Source organism: Colletotrichum aenigma, assembly GCF_013390185.1.
Source record: "Colletotrichum aenigma strain Cg56 chromosome Unknown KSG_Cg56_contig04, whole genome shotgun sequence".
Taxonomy (NCBI): domain Eukaryota; kingdom Fungi; phylum Ascomycota; class Sordariomycetes; order Glomerellales; family Glomerellaceae; genus Colletotrichum; species Colletotrichum aenigma.
The window spans coordinates 5,118,473-5,137,245 of record NW_023500910.1 but is presented as its reverse complement, the minus strand read 5'-3'; the positions used below and the strand labels follow the sequence as shown (position 1 = coordinate 5,137,245).

The window sequence follows — 18,773 nt, the reverse complement described above, 5'->3', positions numbered from 1 at the left end:
GATACAGTCAGCCATGGAGGCCTATTCCAGAGCTTTTGCGTTGAGGTCACCGTCGACGAACTCCAACTCTTCTGACACTGCGGTCAACCAGCTGCCCGCGGGAGGGACCAGTCAGCAGCATGGATCCAATGTTGGAGGCCATTCCCAGGGTGCACCGCCGCAACCTCATCCATGGTCGGCGAACCCCATATCTCATCAACGCCACGACGAAACTAGTGCTACTATTGGAAGCAATTCCCAGTCTATGTTTACAGCGCAAATTTATGGGCAGCAGGCGGAGTGCTTTCCACCACAACAGGGCCAAAATGAAGTCATTAATTTCCAGGATATCCCGATGAATCAAGAAGCTCTGGAGATGCAAAGACGGCGCCAACTCTACCTCAATCAACAGCAGCGAGCTCAACAGCAGCAACGTGAGCGACAGCACGAGCAACAGCAGCAACGGGAGCAACAGTCACTTCAAAGGCAGCGACAGCAACTAGTGCAGCTGCAGCGACAGCAACATGAAGCCGAGCTGCACGCAAGGGCTGTGAACGCCGACGGCTTTCCGCCAACGAACCTACGGTTTCAGCAAGCTATCAATACCGTGGACCAGCAGCGCCGACAATTGCATCAGCGACAACGTGATAATTTGTGGCAGCGCACTTTTCGACTATCGGCTGGCCATCACCAGCAGAATGCTCCGCAGCATGATCATTCTCGCCACGGGGTGAGCGCGTCGGGCCAAGCTCTTCCTCATCATCTCCCGCAGCGGCAAAGGCAACAAACGACACAATTCCCAACCCAAGGGACGCGCATGCAACGCTATCCGTCTACTTCAGCATCTTCCACATTGAACCTTTCCCAGAGAACGCATTCTAATTCTAATAACCACCCAACGAACTTCAATAGTGGTGCCTCACAACAACGACAGTGGCCCCAGTGGGACGGTCAGGCAACTGGTAGCAATCAACAGCAACAATTCAACGACGACTTTTTGTCGATGCTGGACATACCAGCGGCCCCTCAAGCCAGTGGCTTCAATAGCACAACCAGACAGTCGGCAGGAGCCCATGGCTCAGCATATCCAACGGCGGCAAACGCAGGCAGCTCGTCTGCAATGATGCCTCAGCAAGTTATGATGCGCGACGATATGTTGCCCTTCATCAATCCAGCACTTCTAAACAACCACGCCATGTCGCCTGCTCAGCCCAACGGCTATGCAACACAGCCCCCGCCAACACCAGCGCCGACAGATCTTCCCTTCATCACTGGTCAGATGCATGATTTCCTAGATGATGTTGAGGACTTGATTTCATTGCATGATGTTGAAGAGTCTTACATGAAGATTGACCCGGTAGAAGATGAAGATGACGAAGAAGACAGCGATAATGATGACGACGATGAAGAAGTATCCGATGACGAAGAGTAACGGAGAGTCTTTTTTCCCTTTTTCGCTGTTTGCATATACCCAGAGTCATCCAAGATCGTAACCGACTCGTTTTGTTGATATCCCCATTTTTGTTTTTATAATCTTGTGGTCATCGTTTTCTTCGCCGTGTTCTCTCTCGGCTTCTTGCATAGGCGTTTAAGACAGGGTAGCATTGGATGGACAGGATGAATCAGGTGCATGAAATGGAGTTACGCCCTCTTCTAAAAGTCTTTCGGTTGGAAAAATGGCGTTCAGGAGTTGATGGAAGAGAGATCTCATCGACGCATGGACATCTGCCGGACCGAATGCATCGTACAATACCGTAAAATACCCAGAAATTTAACTCAATGAAGTCGTAAGACCGTGTTTTAATTACCTTTGATGTTGGCGGCACAACTGCAAAGAGTATCTCTCACCTACTGGTCCTCAACGGTCGGCCCCTCCCCCGCACTCTGAAGAATTAAATAAGACAGCTAAAACTCCCCTAGAGCGTGCAGGAAATATCCCGTCTTATCCCCGACAGCCCCTCCAAACACCAAGGAACCGTTAGTGTTTCGGCACCTCACATAAAGTCCGCGCCGAGGCGGGACGAGAGAGGGGCCCAAGGGTTCAGATCCCCAGAAGGGGGGCAAACACTGGACCCCGGGAGAACCATTGCACCAGAACCCGGCACGACGGGAGACGCGGGACACACGGATCACAGTTTAACCATTAGCCCATGCGTCTGCGTATGTTTGGTGTCCGGGTGTTCGACTACCGTTACTCTAATCTGCCGACGGGGTAATTGGTCCCTCCGAAGCTTGACCCTCTAACTACAACACCCTACTTGCCATACCGCGTCTTCCGTAAACATCGCGAAGACACCCTTCCTTCTCTCGTACAACGAAGCTATTCCCAGTGCACCTGACACCCGAAAAGCAGCAACAATGGTCTCAACCCGCTCCGCCTCCCGCGCCCTCTCCCAGGGCCCAACCACCCCTTCCCCTCCCCCTCCATCCCGACCAACAACGCGCGCCGCCGCCGCCCTCCCGCCCAAAGACAACACCTCCACCGCCGCCGGCTGGTGCCACGCCCCGACGCCCATAACCCTCTTCTGGCTGCTCGTCTCGCTGCCGCTGGTCGCCTGGGACACGGGTTACGTGCTGCTGCGGCCGTGGACGATGCCCGGCGGCCACCTCCACTGGCCGCTGTACGTGCCGTACGCGCTCTACGGCACCGTCGACCACATCTACGGCTGGAAGGCCTTCAACGCGCGCAACGGCTTCACGTCCGCGCAGGGCACGCTCAACCTCGTCGAGAGCGTCATGTACCTCGTCTACGTGTGGATCTACTTCGCGCGCGGGCGGGCGGTGCAGGGCCCCGCGGGGATCAAGAAGGTCGTCGGCGGGAGGGCGGGCGCGCTGGGGGTTGTTGTCGGTTTCAGCGCGGCGGTGATGACGCTGAGCAAGACTGTGCTGTACTGTGAGTGATGTTTTCTAGAAGAAATGTAAGGCGAGTGGGAATGGTGAGTGCTAACGACAGGGTAGGGGCGAACGAGTACTTCTCCGGCTTCGATAACATCGGCCACAACCCGCCCATGGACCTCCTTTTCCTCTGGATCATCCCCAAGTGAGTGAACCCCTCCAGGCGGCGTCACCCAGCCTCCATTGCATGGCAAAGAGGAAGATACACTAACACATCCGCGACAGCGGCGCATGGCTCCTCGGGTCGGGATACATGATCGTCTCCCTCGGCGGCGAGATCGTCGACGGACTGGCCCTCGCCTCGAAGATAACCAAGACGGAATAGAGTTTCGCAGCGCACACGACTACCACGTGCCAAGCACCGAATGAAGCGCCATGTAAATCATCATACGAGTACGACTCGACGGTCGAACAATAGGGAGGAGGCTGAGAAGCAGTCGAAACAATCGGAAAAGGAGGCGGGCGGGAACAATAACGGGGGTGACGGACAAAGAAGGAATGCAGTCCCGGCTACCAGGTTTCGGCGACGGGAGCTAAGAACAGGATAAAGAAATGGCTAAATGAGGCTGGGGTATTGACGGTTTGATACGGTACATATGGCGAAATGGGATATGGGCTTGCATGTGTGTTAAGGTTGTTTGTTTGGCTTCTTATCGGTGCAGTTGGGCGTCGGGCTGGGTAACGTGGTCGCGCTCCATCCACCAAGTCAGGCTGTAATCATGCAGCTTCAGGGAGTGTGGATGAACGGCATCAGGTTTGTAGTCAGCACTAGACATCCTAGCAAATGGGAATATGGCCGTCATAGTCTGGACACTGATTTGACAGAATCACTAAACATGTGGAGGGCGGGAATCTGGTCGCGACGCGACAGGTCGGTTAACATCACAAGTGATGGCGGCAATCAAGCATTGGCAGAGAGAATCATTTTCTGTGTGATTTCCACCCCTTCTAGTAATACATGACATGTCGCGCGACATGATGCAGGTGAAGCCGATCTCGACTAAACGCCTAGAGATGATAATGGTACATAGAACACCGTTTGAAGGAGGGTGCGATGGGTATCTCTCATCAAGTCCATGATAATACGTACAAAGAAAATCGAACGCTGTGTTCGTTCCCAGCATTCCCGACATAATAGAAATCTAAATTTGAAAAGAGAAAAATTGACTGAGTAAGTCCCGCATTAGATTTTCAGCGGCGACAGGCTGGTAAGCCCGCCAAGATCTTTGTACTGCTCCCATTCGGGCTTGACATCAGCATCCTCAACCATAGCCTCGAGGCTCAGCGGTGCCGATGTCTTGCGAATCTGCAGCGGTAGGGGCTCCAGCTCGTGGCGGTGGAACTCTGCCTCCTGCTCCTTGATAAGCTCCTCATAGTCGTGGGCGTAACTGCCTGCCCCAATGACGCTGTGGCGTCTGGTATTGGACCATTCCGAAGAGCTGGCGCGCGGGGTCCCGACAAAGGAGAGGACGTCCCTGACACGCCGGCGCCCACGGAGGGGAATGGGGCTCAACATTGGAGACTCTTGGTTGGGCCAGGCCTTATCCGGCGCGTCGGGGGAGGTCGGCGGTGCCGTTGAGTCAACAGTAGCGTAGCTGATGCCGCCGGCCGATGCCTCTGATATGGCGCTGGACTCTGAAGAGGTTGAGAATGAGCGAGGCGCCACGGTGCAGGGAGACAGCTCGGGCGGCTCGATGGGGCGGTTGGTAAGCTTCGTCACGGCATTAGTGCCGTTACCGTAACCGTGAACCACGATCTCGCAGTAGGATGCTTTCCGAGGGGTTGGTGTAGCTTCGTCTTCGTGCTTGCGAAAAATACTGAGTGTTCTCCGGAAGGGGCTGTTGCGGGACAAGCTGCGGCTGCGTGATCTGGGCGGTACGGCCGGGGCGCCACCCATGGTTTGCCTCCGGGCGAGGAGTTCTTCGCGGCGTGACTGGGCGGTGTAGTCAATATCCGGTTGGATGACAATGCTCGGTGAGACCAGAGCAGGGGAGATCGGGTTCTCTGAGCTCCATTGAGAGACAGACTGAGAACGCTGCATATTAGGAATGAAGTTCATCGGGGTCTGGAGAAGCGGCTTTAGGCCGCCGCGTCCATTCTTCCAAGGGGGCAGTTGTTCGGTGGAGACAGCCAGATGGTAGTCGGCGTCGGCTGAGTCGCGAACCTCGAGGGGAGGCGATGTGCAGTTGCGAAGGACCTGGTAAACGGCGTAGATCAAGATCCATCGCACCTTGCGTGCGTCGACAGGGTTGATCTTTTCTGCCTTGTCGGTTTTGGTGTGTGGCATGACAGAGTCTTCCTCGAACTTGCGATAGGCTCGAACAAAGTCGTTCTCAAGCAGTTCCGAGTCGCGAACGTTCATCGCCTTGATCAAGGCGGCGTGTGCAAGGAGGCGATGGTCGGGCTTGAGCTTGTCTCCGCGGGCGGTGTTAGCCAGCCATGCGAGAGACATGCGGCGCGAAGCCTTGTCATCGTCGATCTCGGGCAATAGTGGTAGAGGGTGCTTGAGAGAAGGATAGTCGCATCTCTCGTCGAACGATTGCACGCTTTGCACAGCGCAAATTCCGCCCTGGGCAAGCAGGGGACTGCTATCGTCTGAGGTGAAGCTCTCGTCCACAAGCAAGTCGTACACTGCCCGGAAGTCCTTTCGTAGAATTTCGAAAATCTCCGGGTCGAATATCGTGCTTCGCGAATCGAGTGAGAGCGGCGGGAAATAGCCGAGACGTGTCTGGTAGAATGAGAGTACGAAGGAACGGAATCGGTCCAGGTGTGCCCGGCCTCCGGCTGGCAGGCCGAGGTTTGCTTCGGAGAGTTCGTCCTCGAGGAATGATTTCAACATGCTACCAGCCAGACTCAGCCGGCTGTTCATGTCTGCGCGGGCTCGGCGAATGAGAGTACGGGAAATAGAGCTGATGTGCTGCGGAATGTTAGTTAAACTTCGCTTGAGATACAACGGATTCCAACGCGCATACCTGGTATTCCGGGCTGCAGAAGAGCTCCTCGCTCATTCCAACACAATGGCTGAAGGCGTCAATGTACATGTCCCGCACCTGGAAGAATTCCGCCAGATGCAAGACTGCCAAAGCGTGGTGCGCATGGCCCTTTAAATCCAGGTAGCCCTCCTCATCCAAATAAGAGTGAAGATCCATCATGTGGTCTTCGCCGCTGCTCCTGAATTCTGCCATGCTGTTCATGAGTCCGATGAGGGCGCTTCCCAGATGTTCTCCGACAACCGACCGCCTGAAGATCCACGCAAAGAAATTACGCGTTGCCAAATGGTAAGCAAATGCCTGTTCCTTGTCGGCCATGGGGGGAGCCGGGATGTAAAGCTCGATTCTCTCGTGAGGATTCAGGGCGTTCCACCTGTCAAGGTCCTCGTACGGGTCGTGAAATGATCCTGGAGATTCAGGCATGTCGCGGGACATGAATTTCCTGACGAACGGATGACATTTTGCCGAAAGCAAGGCACCGAACGGCACCTTGAATGCTGGTCCTCTTCTAGACTGTCCCTTGCCATACAAATGCACAAAACAGTTACCACCACGGAACCATAATTCCGGATCCTGAGCGCGGATGTTAGCAAGTTGAGAGAACAAAAGTCACAGCTGACGATACCAGCCGCGGAAATGCAAACTTACCCTCCTCAGGTTATCCCAGTCACTGCATGACCTCGCAGCTCCATCCCACCTCTTCACCTTTGCAATCTGAGCTGCCCTTCCATCCATCATAGGCACTCCAAGCTTCTTCGACTTCCATGCTTGAGATGATGTCGACATCGTGGGACTTGGCGGGGGGAGCGACAAACGGGGACGGGGTTCACGACGAACGGTCTTGGTGGAAGCGGCATCTTGAGACAGCGGGGTGGGAATGTGTCGCTGATATGTACGATCCTTGGGTGCCGCTTTGGATGACCCCTTGGACGGCTCTTTCCTCCACGAGCCAAATGGCAAGCCCGCTGGATGCGGCCACAGCCTCATGGCTGAAGAGCTGATGGCACTGGAAGGCGCCGATGACTGCAGAGTGTGTTCCGGACCGCCGATAGACCTCCAATAATTCCGTCAGTACCCCTGGCAGATCTGCGTTTGTCGATGAGGGGTGGATGGGGGAACTGAGCCGACTAGCGCGTGACCAGTACGCCCGTATGAGGGAACAATGACTTTGGATCGTCACTGCATTCCACAACCTCAACGAAAACAGCAGACCCAGGTGTGCAAGAAGTTGTGGTTGGGTGGGAAAAACCAACGCCGCAAACCTTGCCAAACGTCTTCGGGCGGGCGTCGTGATGGCTTTATGTCACTTGTCCCAGATCAGAACAAACTGACCCGACTTTCGGGGACTGGTCTGAACCAGCGCCGTGGTGGGACTAGTAGACGTCCTCACGGTCCGAGCAGTTTTCGAGTGACGCGGCGGGAACAACAAGGATATGGCTTCACGCCATGTCTTAGGCCGGGCCGCCACTAGGTAGGATGGACGAACCCCTCACTCACAGCCCTGTCCTGGCCTGCATGGGGAGAGAAGGCGACCATGCGGATGTGCCTGTCATCCACAGCAGTATTGGATGCGCTGTCAAGCTCTGATTATGCGAGTGCGTGCGTGTAATCGACCTGCCTGTGCCTGGCACATGATGCAGCAGTAGTAGGCGTCAGCTTCGCTGCGCCGCAGTAGGTTCCCCGTCTGTGAGCAGAGCTTCGCAGCAAAACCCTCTCCGAATACTTCAGTCCTAACTTTGCAACTTCAACGGCGACAGAACATGTCTGAAAGTCTCAAACACTCTCTGCGTCTCCACAAACGCTGTTGTGACGCGGTCCAAGACGACGACGTTGGAATGATCGACAGGATGGGGCACCTGTAGTTCCCTCGATGACAAGAGCACTTCTGCACCGTAGGCCTGCCTTCTGGGGCCGTCTGTGGTGGTGATGCAAAGCGTCCCTGTTGGCTCCCCTCACCCACCCTTCGGAGGGTTGACATGGGGGATCGCCGTCCTCGATGCATCTTTCGGCGTAAGCTTGCATGCACCTCTGAGCCTCCTGATTGGCCACCACGGCGAGCAGCTCTCTCCATGGGAGCAGTGTCTCATTAAGAGTTGGCGCCCAGCACCGGGAGCTTGAGTTCCATTTGCCATCTCTTGTAGTAATGTCGGAATTGGATCATGCTGCTGATTCATCAGTCATTGGTGCAGGATGTGGTGTAATCATAGCAAAATCCCAACGGCCCTGATCGCATGCAGCCAGCAGAGCTCAAAGTTGACCGTCTTCATCTTGTTCAGGCCTCATCCTGATTCTAGGCCTTCGGTTCACAGGCCTGCTGACTGACAACTCAGAGGGCCAAGCGACGTCATTAGCAAATGGCGCCAGGCATCCTCACGACGGCAACTGCCAGACGGTATTTCCTGGAAGCTGTTTTTTGATAGTGCTCCGATTCGCCCGCCCTCTTTGTCGGAAAAGTAACCGAAGAGTCTCGGACACTCATTGCAGGCTCATTGCAGACTCTCAAAGGAGCGCCCTAGGTAGAGAGACATGCTCCCGCTGTTGTGCACCCTCGTCAAATAGTACTAGGATGATCCAGGGCCGGAATCCAGTGCAATGGAACCGCGAGTGCGCATTTCGATCCCTCGCTCTATGCCGTCGGCCGACCTGAACACCTTGTCTGCTGGTCAGGGCCAGCCAGTGGACAGTTGCATTGCCGTGCTCGCGACATCAGACGATTCGAGACCAGAAATCCCCGACTTCGCTTCGCCGGATTTCCTCTTTGGTCGCCACCTCGTCGGCGGCACATCTTGACAAAGCTATGGCCTGCGAGTGTTCGGGAGGCCAAAACGCTGGGCTGGTCGATGTTGCGATGGACACGACCTTCTGGAGCGAAATGCACAATCAACGCCCAGACGGACTGTGTTGTGAGTGGAACGACGGACCGGCACAGAAAATGCAGGCACTCTGGTGCTTTGCTTCTTCTGCCTGCGCGGCGGGACGCACACCGTGCAGAGTGCTGCCATCCCTTGCAGCCGGGCTACAGTCATGCTCGACGAGCTGAGAGGCACAAAGGAGCTCCGGAGACGGATCCCATCAACCTTGGCCGCCGTCGAGTGCCGGACCGGGGCAGAGACACGCTTCCCAGAACATGGGTAATTCAGCTCTCGCTCGCTTCGGGAGGCTTGCGCGACCTAGACCGCCGCTACTGAGAGGGGTCTGGACCACCAGCCGCTAGCGCGGCGCTGTTGCTGCAACGAAAACGTCGAAGCTGAAGGAGAATTTCCAGCCAGGTGGAACCCATTGAACGGCAAAAGGAAGCCTTAGACGAGACTTGGACGAGATAAGGTACAAGAGGCAAGCTTGGCCGGGGGCGTGGCGGCCGGCAGAGCGAAGAAGGTTGAGCATTTGGAAGGCGGACTCGAGTCTCGTTGTCCTCGGTGCTGGTGGCCATTCACCTCATCCCCGGCGACACCGAGACGTTCGATCTGATCGAGATGGATTCGAACTTGTAGATCCGCCTGAAGGAGTCAAGTCTCTCGTGGGAGACCAAATGAAAAGGCGATGGGTGGCACCTGTGACGGCTGATTCGGGGCATCCTTGGCGAAGCGGCCGGCGATGTAGTGACAAGAGACGGTCGGTAATCTTGAGGGTTTGACACCACGCCCACGCGAGAAGCGAGTGTCCGTTCGTACGACCATCGTCTCCAATGGAATGGGCAAAGTGTTCGAGCGGTAGCGCGTGTCAACAGGCGATGGATGAAGGGCTAAGGTGGCCATCGACATCCCAGGTCAATGAGTAGTCAGTGGAAGGCCGTGAAAGTTCGTGTAAGTCGTTCGTCCGGCCGAAATGGAGGGTACGAGAGTTCAAGCTCCACTGCGAACCGTTCACCCCGCTTATCTAATCGTCTCGTCTTATCTTCTTTATCGAGATAACGAGATAACGATCGGGCCGGGATCAAGGTAAGCCCTTCGTCATCTTTTGCCAGGTGCAAGAGGAGCGCGGCACCTGGCAAGAGCTGCCCACCAAAATTGAGGTGGGATTGATTCGGCGCCGTGTTGAATCAATCGGACGGCATCGCTTTCGCGTCCAGGATAGCAGCTCTGTGCAGAATCTCAAACGCCTCTCGACCAGCACAAGTCAGTCGGCCCCGAACCACATCTCCAGCTCCCGGAATCGACTCCGCCAACCACTATGTCGGAGCAATAATGGCGCCCTTAACCCCATACACCTACATCCGGTGCCCCTGTTCCGAGACGCGGGCAAGCGAAGACGGCTCCTCGACGCCCGGCAGCCCAGAGGACGATGAGCGCACCTTCGACCCCCGCGCCCCGCGCGCCAACTTCGGCATCTTTCCCCTGGAGCACTTGATGTACTGCGAGGACTGCCACCAGATCAGGTGTCCTCGCTGCGTCAACGAGGAGATTGTCACCTACTACTGTCCCAACTGCCTGTTTGAGGTGCCTAGCAGTAACCTAAAAAGCGAGGGCAACAGGTGAGCGCGTCAGTGCTGCGACACCGCTTGGGACGATCTTGCTGATAGTTTCCCCGCAGGTGCACTCGAAGCTGTTTCCAATGTCCCGTCTGCATCGGTCCCCTCGCGGTTACGAGTCTCGAGGAGCGGTCCGAAGCCAGCAGTCTCCTCACCGCCGACGCCTCTGCCCCGCAGGGTGGCCCATACGTCCTAAACTGCTCATACTGCAACTGGAGCTCGACCGAGATTGGCATCAAGTTTGACAGGCCCAATGGCATCCACGGGCAACTGGCGAAGCTGCAGAACGGCGGCAAGCCCAAGTTGACGCCCAAGGAGCACAAGGAGAGGAAGAAGGAGAGCGGGGCAGACTACTCGCTGGATGCAAAGGACATGGACACGGAGCTGCAGTTTGCGCAACTCAAGTCGTTTTACCAGAACCAACTTGCAAACTCCAACCCTTCTGCAGGCGGGCTTTCTTCTCTCGGGGACCTTGGGCTCTCCTCTCCCGGATCTCTGTCGCGTATCATGAGTCTGTACACGGGAAACAACTATGGCCACAAACAGGCGCGGGGCAAGGTGCAGATCATGCGTGAAGCAGTCAGCACAGACGAGGGGCTGAAGGAGACGGACCTGGACGAGTCGGCGGCTATTGAAAAGCTTCGCCAAACCGTCCTCGACGACACAGCTACCATTGCCCAGAACGCCCACCAGCAGGACTCTGTGCGCTTTAGAGACGAGCTGAGGCCCATCCCCAACCTGCTGAGAACCAAGCGGTCGAAGCGATGCCCCATCTGCAGGCACATCATCAGCAAGCCGGAAGCGAAAATCTCCAACACCCGCTTCCGCATTCGCCTCGTCGCGGGCAGCTACATCCCGACCATCACAATCCGGCCGCTCGCCTCGGAGTCACAGAATATCCCCTCCACGGCCCGGCCGCCGATACCCCAGGAGCTCTGGCTCGCCCCGCTGAAGCCGGTGCAGTACCTCTTGACCTTCAAGAACCCCATCTTCGAGACGGTCAAGGTATCCTTGGCCACGCCCTCCAGCACGCCGGGCCGGTTCGCGAGCACCGTGACGGTGTTCTGTCCTCAGTTTGAGATTGATGCCAACACGGACATGTGGGACGACGCACTCAAGGATGACACCGAAAAGGAGCGCCGGAGAGGCGAGGAGGGCGCGCTGCAGCAGGCCGAGGTCGGCAAGATTTACGACCGCGGCCGCAACTGGGTCAGCATCGTGCTGGAAGTCGTCCCGGCTTCGCTCAGGCTAGAATCCAGCGGCAAGGCTGCTGAGGATGCGCTCCTTGGGGACGAGGATGTGTTGGAGATACCCATGTTTGTGCGCCTCGAGTGGGAAACGGAAGGTCAGGGGGATGTTGGCACGGCGCAGGGTAAGGACAAGGAGGCTAGAGAAAAGAGGGAGCTAGCATACTGGTGCGTCTTGGGAGTTGGACGCATCAGCCAGGAGTAGATGTCTAATGAATGATACCCCAACTTTGACCTTACACTCCATGAGCTAGCGGTATAGTTGCCGATGAGATATACAATGTTACGTCACTTCATGGTCACTGGCAAGAGGAACAGTACGGAAGGGAGCGGTCAAGTGTGTGGTATATGCATTTTTGGGGGCGGTCATTGAGTGAATCCGCCAAGCTACATCCTTTAGACGCCAGACCCTTTTGACCAACCAGTCATTGCCATGCTCTTCATTGCAGCAGACCTTAAAATGCCAAATGCCCCATCCATCATTGACCGACCCAAATAAACACTTTTGAAGGGAGTTCTCCCCTAAGAAACCCAGCCATCTTTACGAGGACGAGTAGCTTAGAAGTCAGAGGCACCGCTCTGGGGGAACTCGAAGGTGACGCCGCGGCCGGTGAGCTTGCGGTAGACCTCGGAGTAGGTGTCGAGGCGGTAGTCGACGCCGCCGCGCTCCTTCTCGTCGAGGATGACCTTGAGGACCTTGGAGCCGTCCTCCTTGGTGCGGAGGCGCTTGCCGACGATCTCGACGGGGTAGACGAGGTCGGTGAGGATGGCGTCGTGGACGGCGGTGAGGGTGCGGGAGCGGGGGCGCTTCTGGGTCTGGGTGTTGCGGGAGCGGGCAGAGCGCTTGGGGCGGGGGAGGATGCGGCGGGAGGCCAGGATCAGGACGTGGCGGTCGGAGAACTTCTTCTCGAGCTCACGGGTGAGGCTGAGGGGTATTAGCATCGCGAGTTTGGGAAGAGTAGAGTGGTGAAGTGGAACTTACCGCTGCTGGACGCGGTGGAAGCCCTGCAGGGAAGGAACGGGGACAAAGATGGCGACAGCCTTCTTGCCGTGGCCGACCTCGATCTATTACCAAAGATCACAAGTCAGCATGCGAGCTCCAGGACGAATGCCTTGGACCGCTTCCCGTCCTGTTCCTGAGATTATGAGTCTTTTCAGCGTTCAAATCTTTTGCCGCCACGGCTGCAGCAATTTCAGCGCAGAGTTCGACCAGACCCGAGATGTTCAACCGTCGCAGGAAATATTCTCGCTCCAATTCCTTCCATGTTCTCCTCGATGTCTCTCAATCGGTGGAACTGGGGGAACGACGGTGCGCGAGTAACATATCCATGGGTTCTCTCTCGTCGGTCGACTGGCTGGCTGGGCATTCCGTGGCGGCAGGAACAGGATTGTCGATTTCGAGATTTCTGTGCGAGTCCTTTCTGGCGGATTCTTCAGGTATTTCTCACCTCGCGGGCAGAGACGAACTGCAGAGGGCGGAGGGCGACCTTGAGGTCGGCGGTGTTGCTCTCGAGGTCGTACAGAGCCTGGGCGATGCTCTGCTCGAGCTCGGAGGGGTTGGCCCGCGAGGGGCTGTTGGGGGCGATCTTGTTCAACGCGGCGCTCATTTTGGCGGTTGGTTGGGGCTGGTTGGACGTGGTGGTCGGGTTAGTTGACGGGATTGCTCGAGCGGGACAGAGGTCGAAATGGGAAAAAGAATCTCGAGATGTCCAAAATGTTCGCTACCACACCGAACGAGCGCTGCCGGCGGCGATTGGGGTTTGGAAGCCCTGTGGTGCTGGTCAGTGCGTTTTTCCCTCGCCTAATTTTTGGGTTCAGTGCAGCCAATGGCGTGGTCCTTATGGCACCGCTCTCTGCCTTCACCACCTTTCCGTTTCGGGATGGGATCCACCATCAGAGCTCCTCCAGCTGTCAGAGAACAACATGAAAACCGTTGATGAAGTGCTCCCATCCTTCTTGAGATTTGTGTTGGCCATGTCGGATAACCATATTCGAGTTTGGTCTATTTTACATTCTTGAATTTTCGCCAGTGGCTGCGATGCTTAGATTAGAGGTTACCTGGTCAATGTTCTCATTGACCTCGCTTGGCTCATCACCATCTCTTTGCCTTGAAGCCAACTCGCATCAAGTGATGCCCAGTTCATGCGCTCAAGTCTGGTTCAAATCAACATCATCAATCATATGGTGTATGTCACTGCTATTTTACCAAGTCTTCTATATATGCGGCATGGCTCACACCCTGAGCTTTTGATTTGGATATTCTATTTGAATTAGATCCATTAATACCCGGAACTTGCCCGTTTCGTCTACCATCTTAATAAACACGCAATACCTCCCTTTTAAACGAGCGTAATGTTGTTACAAGCCGTTACTCATACCAAGTGACCCAGGAATCTGGCCCACCCCTCACATCATATCGCTGCGTGCCTCATTATTCCGCTCCTGTCTGTTCAACTCATCGCGGAAGGCATTACCGGTGCTCGGCGGAGGCGGCCTCGGTGGCGGCATCATCTCCACCCCGCCGCGGTTCGCCGACGTGAAAGTGCCATCCGCAAGCCTCAACCCGTCCGTCCTCTGCCCGCGGCTCTTCCCAATACCGTACCCCTGGCTGCGCGACGCGAACATGCCCTTCCGCCTGCCATACCACCACACGAACCAGCCAATCCCGCAGAGCGACAGCACGCCGAACACGATGGGCAGCACAATCCCCAGCACGTTGACCTTGCGGCGCACCGGGTCGTTAATTGAGGTCCGGTTGTTGCTGATGACGCGCACCTTGGGCCCCGCGTTGCGCGCGACGATGCTGCCGTTGGCCGCCGGGATCGCCAGGAACAGCTGCACGTCCATCGCCTCGCCGGCGGGCATGTCGTAGCCCAGCACGGCCCACTCGAAGAAGCCCGCCGCCGCCGGGATCTCGAGCGAAGAGAAGCCGTGCCCGGGCTCCTTGATGGTGCTCGTCACGCCGTAGTCGCCCTGGACCTGGACGACGGTGTTGGTGGAGGGGAAGAGGGAGGCGTCCCAGGTGACTGGTACACGATTAGCGGCCGTCCCACGAGTTGCAGTCGATGCATAGGGGGACAGGGCTGCTGCTGCTGGAGCTGGTGTTGGAGCTGCAGCTGTTGTTGCTCACCAAAGTACGTCTTGCCGCCCTCCACCTGATTGTCCTCGGCCGGCGCGCAGAACGGCTGCGCGAGGCCTCCTGAGCCGGCGGCGGAGTTGCAGAGGACGAAGGCGCCGCCGCCCTGTGCCTCGGCGGTCGGGAGGGCGGTGTTCCCCGGGAACACGGAGGTGGTCTTGCCGTCGTTGACGGTGGGTGTGATGGTCTTGGTGGCGCCATCGGCTTCGACGGTGACCCAGGCGCGCGGGGCCTCGCTGCTCTGCCGGGGGAAGATGGCTGCTTGGGTGAGGGCTAGGGAGGCGGCCAGGAGGGCCAGGCCTCCTCGTGATGGTGCACCCCAGGTGACCATGGTTGACCGAAGCAAAGACGAAAAGATAAAAAGATTAGATATGAATAATGAGACGGTATTTACTGCCAGCTAGTGGCAACCCGGGACGAAACGAAGAAGAGGAAAACGAAAAGAGGTTCACAAAAGGGACTCCCGAGCTTTCTACGTGGGGGGGACAAGGAAATGGGTGCTGTTAAGTATCAGGAAATCAGCACTGGGCATGCAAAATTGGACGAACTGAAGGCTTAACCTGCGTGACTTGCTGCTCACGGGACACCTTAATCTTGCCTTCTTGAAACTCTCACGTGTTGCCTCCTACGTTGAAGCACCAGACGACGCAGCTGGTTGCGATTCATGATGTTCCAAGTTGTCCTGACTGCAGATGTCTTCTTTACCCCGCGTTTCTTGAATAGACTAACGGCTATCAATCCATCAACCTAGTGCTGCTATTTCGATTTTGACAGCTACTAGCAAGCAGCTAGCAATGAAGGATTCTCTCCATCGAGATCAAAAAGGCTCCAAGGCAAAGTAGCTTTCTCTCTGCTAGACCAAAGAGACGAACCGTCCATGGTTCTGCTCTGTCAGCCGAACAAAAGCAAAGCTAGAACACGCGGGGGCCGCTCACTGACACGCAGGGGTTTCCCCTCTCCGGTTTCACCCAGTTTGGCATGTTTCCTTCGGAAGAAAAGGCATCAGACTAGTGAGCGCAGAGTGGCCTTACTGCCTGAACTGGTGTGCGGATGTGTCTCTGTTGAATGACAAGAGGAATTCGGGGACCGTTGGGGTCCAAGCTAAGGTCGTCTGCAAGTCGATGCGACTTGTCGAGGAGGAGGATGGGGGCACTGTGCCGATGGGGGTCATGGCGGAATTTCGCTGGGACCTCTTCTCCCAAGGTCGAGCTCGCGTCCCCGGGAACCCCGTTGAGTTCAAGGGACGTAGGAGCATCAGCTGCAAGGTTCGGCACTTTGATGAGACACTCTTATGTGAGCGAATCCATGGTACAGATGAGAGGTACTAAGAGTCAAAGGGCGGGGGTCAAGACGGGACTGGACGGAAGAGAGGGGGGCAAGACAGACGAGATAGCTAGCCGGGGGTGCTTGGTCCAGTGACGCCGGGGCTCCGAGAATATGTGGAGCCTGAGCCGGCCTTCCACGGCGCAAGAACGGCGCGGTGACCGGTTCGGAGGCGCGACACAGTGCAGGAAGAAAAAGGAACAGGGGGGCAGGCCGGGGCTGGATGTTGAGAGAAGAGCATGGAGACGAATCAACGGATTTCGAATTGACTCAACCCCCAGATTCAGCAAGGCTCCGGTGCAACGTGCCTCCATTTTTTCCTGCCATCCATCCATCCATGAAATTCTGCACATGTCAAATCACCCCTCGGGTATCTGTCGGTGAGATGACGCCTAACCCAGGCTGGAAATCAGTATGTGCCGTCTTGGCCAAGATCGTCGGCAGCGAGATGCAGTCGCAGGGCCGCGTTTCCGTAAGCTGTCAGCCAAGAAATTGGCCGCGCACATTGAAACGGGGGGCCGGCGGCGCTATTGAAACTTTTATGGCTTTTTTTTTCATGGCTTGAGAGGGCTTCGTGGGCTTTCCAGAGTTGCAGACGGGTACCGGCGGGGTTCATCGCTGTCCTGCTTGGCCGTTTGGGCTGTGAGCGCTTTTAAGCCGTTGTTGACTCATGCCTGTACCTTGCTGCTTTTCTGAGATCCATTCCAGATCGATCATTCTTTTTTTGTGAGCGAGATATTATATGCGATGTGTATAATTAGCCGCCCAGGTTTCTTCAAACAGATGAAGCTTTGTTCGTCTGTTTCGCCAAGCTCCCGTTTGCCGCACCTAGTCTCCGTTTCTAGCTCCATTATCTTCCCTCGAACCCTTCCCGTGATAATTTAGTTAGTGACACTGACTGCGAATCTGCACTGTCCCAACCTCATCATTTCCCCCCAAGTCAATTCAACACTCCGTACCTGATCGCCCAACCTCCCATCTCCCCCGCCGGAGCGCCGGACTATCGACAGAACAAAAAAGGAGCGCCGCACCGTTTACGCACCGTCTTGGCACCGTTCTGCGCAGTGACGTCTCTAGCGCGATCGTCGGACCTTCCCAACAAATCTTCCGAAGACGAAGACGAAGCAGCAACGGCAGCCCGCAGCCAAGAAGCAATTGGAAAGGAAAGGCGTGCTTGCTGCGACATTTCTTCAATCTTGGCTTCTCTGGCTCCTCCTCCTTTACGGTCAGATCCAGATCCAGCAGCCAATCGCGCCAAACCTCCGGACCTGTAGCCGCCTCGCCTGTAGCTCCTCCTCCCGAATCACCTCCGCTTCCTCCGTCCTCCCGTCATCCTTCTTCCCTTTCCTCTCCCTTCTTATTTCCTCCCTCCTCCCCCCTTGCTTCTGCCTCTTCCCTTTCCTCTAATGTTTAAATCCAGCCCCGTCCCGCGCTCTCTTCTATCCTCTGCGCGACTCGGCCGTCGTCTCCCCCCAAGACTCTTCCCCAACATCGCCGCCCTCAGACCTCATCACCTCCAGCAGCAGCACGCCAGCTTCTCCAAGGTCACCAAGCCCATCCCTGAGCAGCCCGACTTCGACAAGATGGCCGAAAACGACATTGAAAAGTACCTAAAGCAGACGCACGACCGCGTCTTTGAGCACAACAAGGCCTGGGCCGAGCAGAAGAAGAAGGAAGACCCCAACTTCTTCGTCACCCTCTCCGCCGGCCAGACTCCCGAGTACCTCTGGATCGGATGCAGCGACTCGCGCATCCCTGCCGAGCAGATCACCGGCCTCGGCCCGGGTGAGGCCTTCGTCCACCGCAACATCGCCAACCTCGTCAACAACATCGACCTCAACGTCATGAGCGTCATCAACTACGCCGTCCGCCACCTGCAGGTCAAGCACATTGTCGTCTGCGGCCACTACGGCTGCGGCGGCGTCAAGGCCGCCATGACCCCCAAGGATCTGGGCCTCCTCAACCCCTGGCTTAGGAACATCCGCGACGTCTACCGCTTCCACGAGGCCGAGCTGGACGCCATCAAGGACGAGGAGGCCCGCTACGACCGCCTGGTCGAGCTCAACGTTATCGAGCAGTGCCGCAACGTCATCAAGACTGCTGCCATCCAGCAGTCCTACGCCAAGAACAAGTTCCCCATCGTCCACGGCTGGGTCTTTGGCTTCAACGACGGTCTGCTCAAGGACCTGAAGATTGACCACGAGTCCATGCTCCACGACATCCAGAAGATCTACCACCTCCCCGACGCGTAAGTCGTGATCGCGACTTGCGTGCTTGGGTTACTGGTGCGGGGTTCTTGGGAGTTGGGGAAGCGCGAGGTGAGCCGGTGAGTCACTACCTCACGGCACAGGGGCTCACCGACCGCCATCGCGACATGGGGGTAAATTTTTTCTTGTTGAGCGGCCACCCGGTGCAGATCCGGAATGGGGTTGGGAGGAGATTTTTTGGACCGAGACATTTGGCGGCAGCCCCCCACACGGTCCATCGGGGCTTAGCCTACAACGTCCAACGTCAAAAGGGCGCACCCCGCTACCGTGCATCTCCGTGGGCGGGAGAGTAGATCGTTATCAAGCTGTCACCGGCGGTTGGCATCGGAGTTGAGGGAATTGAGTTTTCTTGGTGCAGGAGCACAGCTTTTTGGGGGCGCGGGCGGGCTTGGTGTACGGGTGAGGGTAAATATTGTTGGCACGTTGTTCTGGAAATGGAGCAAACTGATGCAGAATTATAAAAAAGCA

The 18,773-nt window shown here is 56.6% G+C and overlaps 6 protein-coding genes across 6 annotated transcripts; 3 read left to right on the top strand and 3 right to left on the bottom strand.

The window, feature by feature from the left end:
* Positions 1–2,337: 2,337 nt before the first annotated feature.
* On the top strand, positions 2,338–3,199 carry CGCA056_v007202 (uncharacterized protein; the record flags this gene model as incomplete). The annotated part of the gene is made up of 3 exons (XM_037322451.1): positions 2,338–2,872; positions 2,938–3,019; positions 3,100–3,199. The coding sequence occupies 3 exons, from the start codon at positions 2,338–2,340 to the stop codon at positions 3,197–3,199; spliced, it is 717 nt and encodes a 238-aa protein (XP_037178932.1).
* An 858-nt stretch (positions 3,200–4,057) lies between these two features.
* On the bottom strand, positions 4,058–6,650 carry CGCA056_v007201 (uncharacterized protein; the record flags this gene model as incomplete). The annotated part of the gene is made up of 3 exons (XM_037322450.1): positions 4,058–5,791; positions 5,847–6,437; positions 6,513–6,650. The coding sequence occupies 3 exons, from the start codon at positions 6,648–6,650 to the stop codon at positions 4,058–4,060; spliced, it is 2,463 nt and encodes an 820-aa protein (XP_037178931.1).
* Positions 6,651–10,048: 3,398 nt separating this feature from the next.
* Positions 10,049–11,784, top strand: Dctn4 (Dynactin subunit 4; the record flags this gene model as incomplete). The annotated part of the gene is made up of 2 exons (XM_037322449.1): positions 10,049–10,335; positions 10,395–11,784. The coding sequence occupies 2 exons, from the start codon at positions 10,049–10,051 to the stop codon at positions 11,782–11,784; spliced, it is 1,677 nt and encodes a 558-aa protein (XP_037178930.1).
* Positions 11,785–12,137: 353 nt separating this feature from the next.
* crp-15 (40S ribosomal protein S7) lies at positions 12,138–13,186 on the bottom strand (the record flags this gene model as incomplete). Its single annotated transcript, XM_037322448.1, has 3 exons — positions 12,138–12,504; positions 12,562–12,644; positions 13,028–13,186. The coding sequence occupies 3 exons, from the start codon at positions 13,184–13,186 to the stop codon at positions 12,138–12,140; spliced, it is 609 nt and encodes a 202-aa protein (XP_037179294.1).
* A 799-nt stretch (positions 13,187–13,985) lies between these two features.
* On the bottom strand, positions 13,986–15,046 carry CGCA056_v007198 (uncharacterized protein; the record flags this gene model as incomplete). Its single annotated transcript, XM_037322447.1, has 2 exons — positions 13,986–14,605; positions 14,710–15,046. The coding sequence occupies 2 exons, from the start codon at positions 15,044–15,046 to the stop codon at positions 13,986–13,988; spliced, it is 957 nt and encodes a 318-aa protein (XP_037179293.1).
* A 2,398-nt stretch (positions 15,047–17,444) lies between these two features.
* CGCA056_v007197 (Carbonic anhydrase) lies at positions 17,445–18,290 on the top strand (the record flags this gene model as incomplete). Its single annotated transcript, XM_037322446.1, has 1 exon — positions 17,445–18,290. One exon carries the CDS (start codon positions 17,445–17,447, stop codon positions 18,288–18,290), a length of 846 nt encoding a protein of 281 aa, XP_037179297.1.
* Between the last annotated feature and the right edge of the window lie 483 nt (positions 18,291–18,773).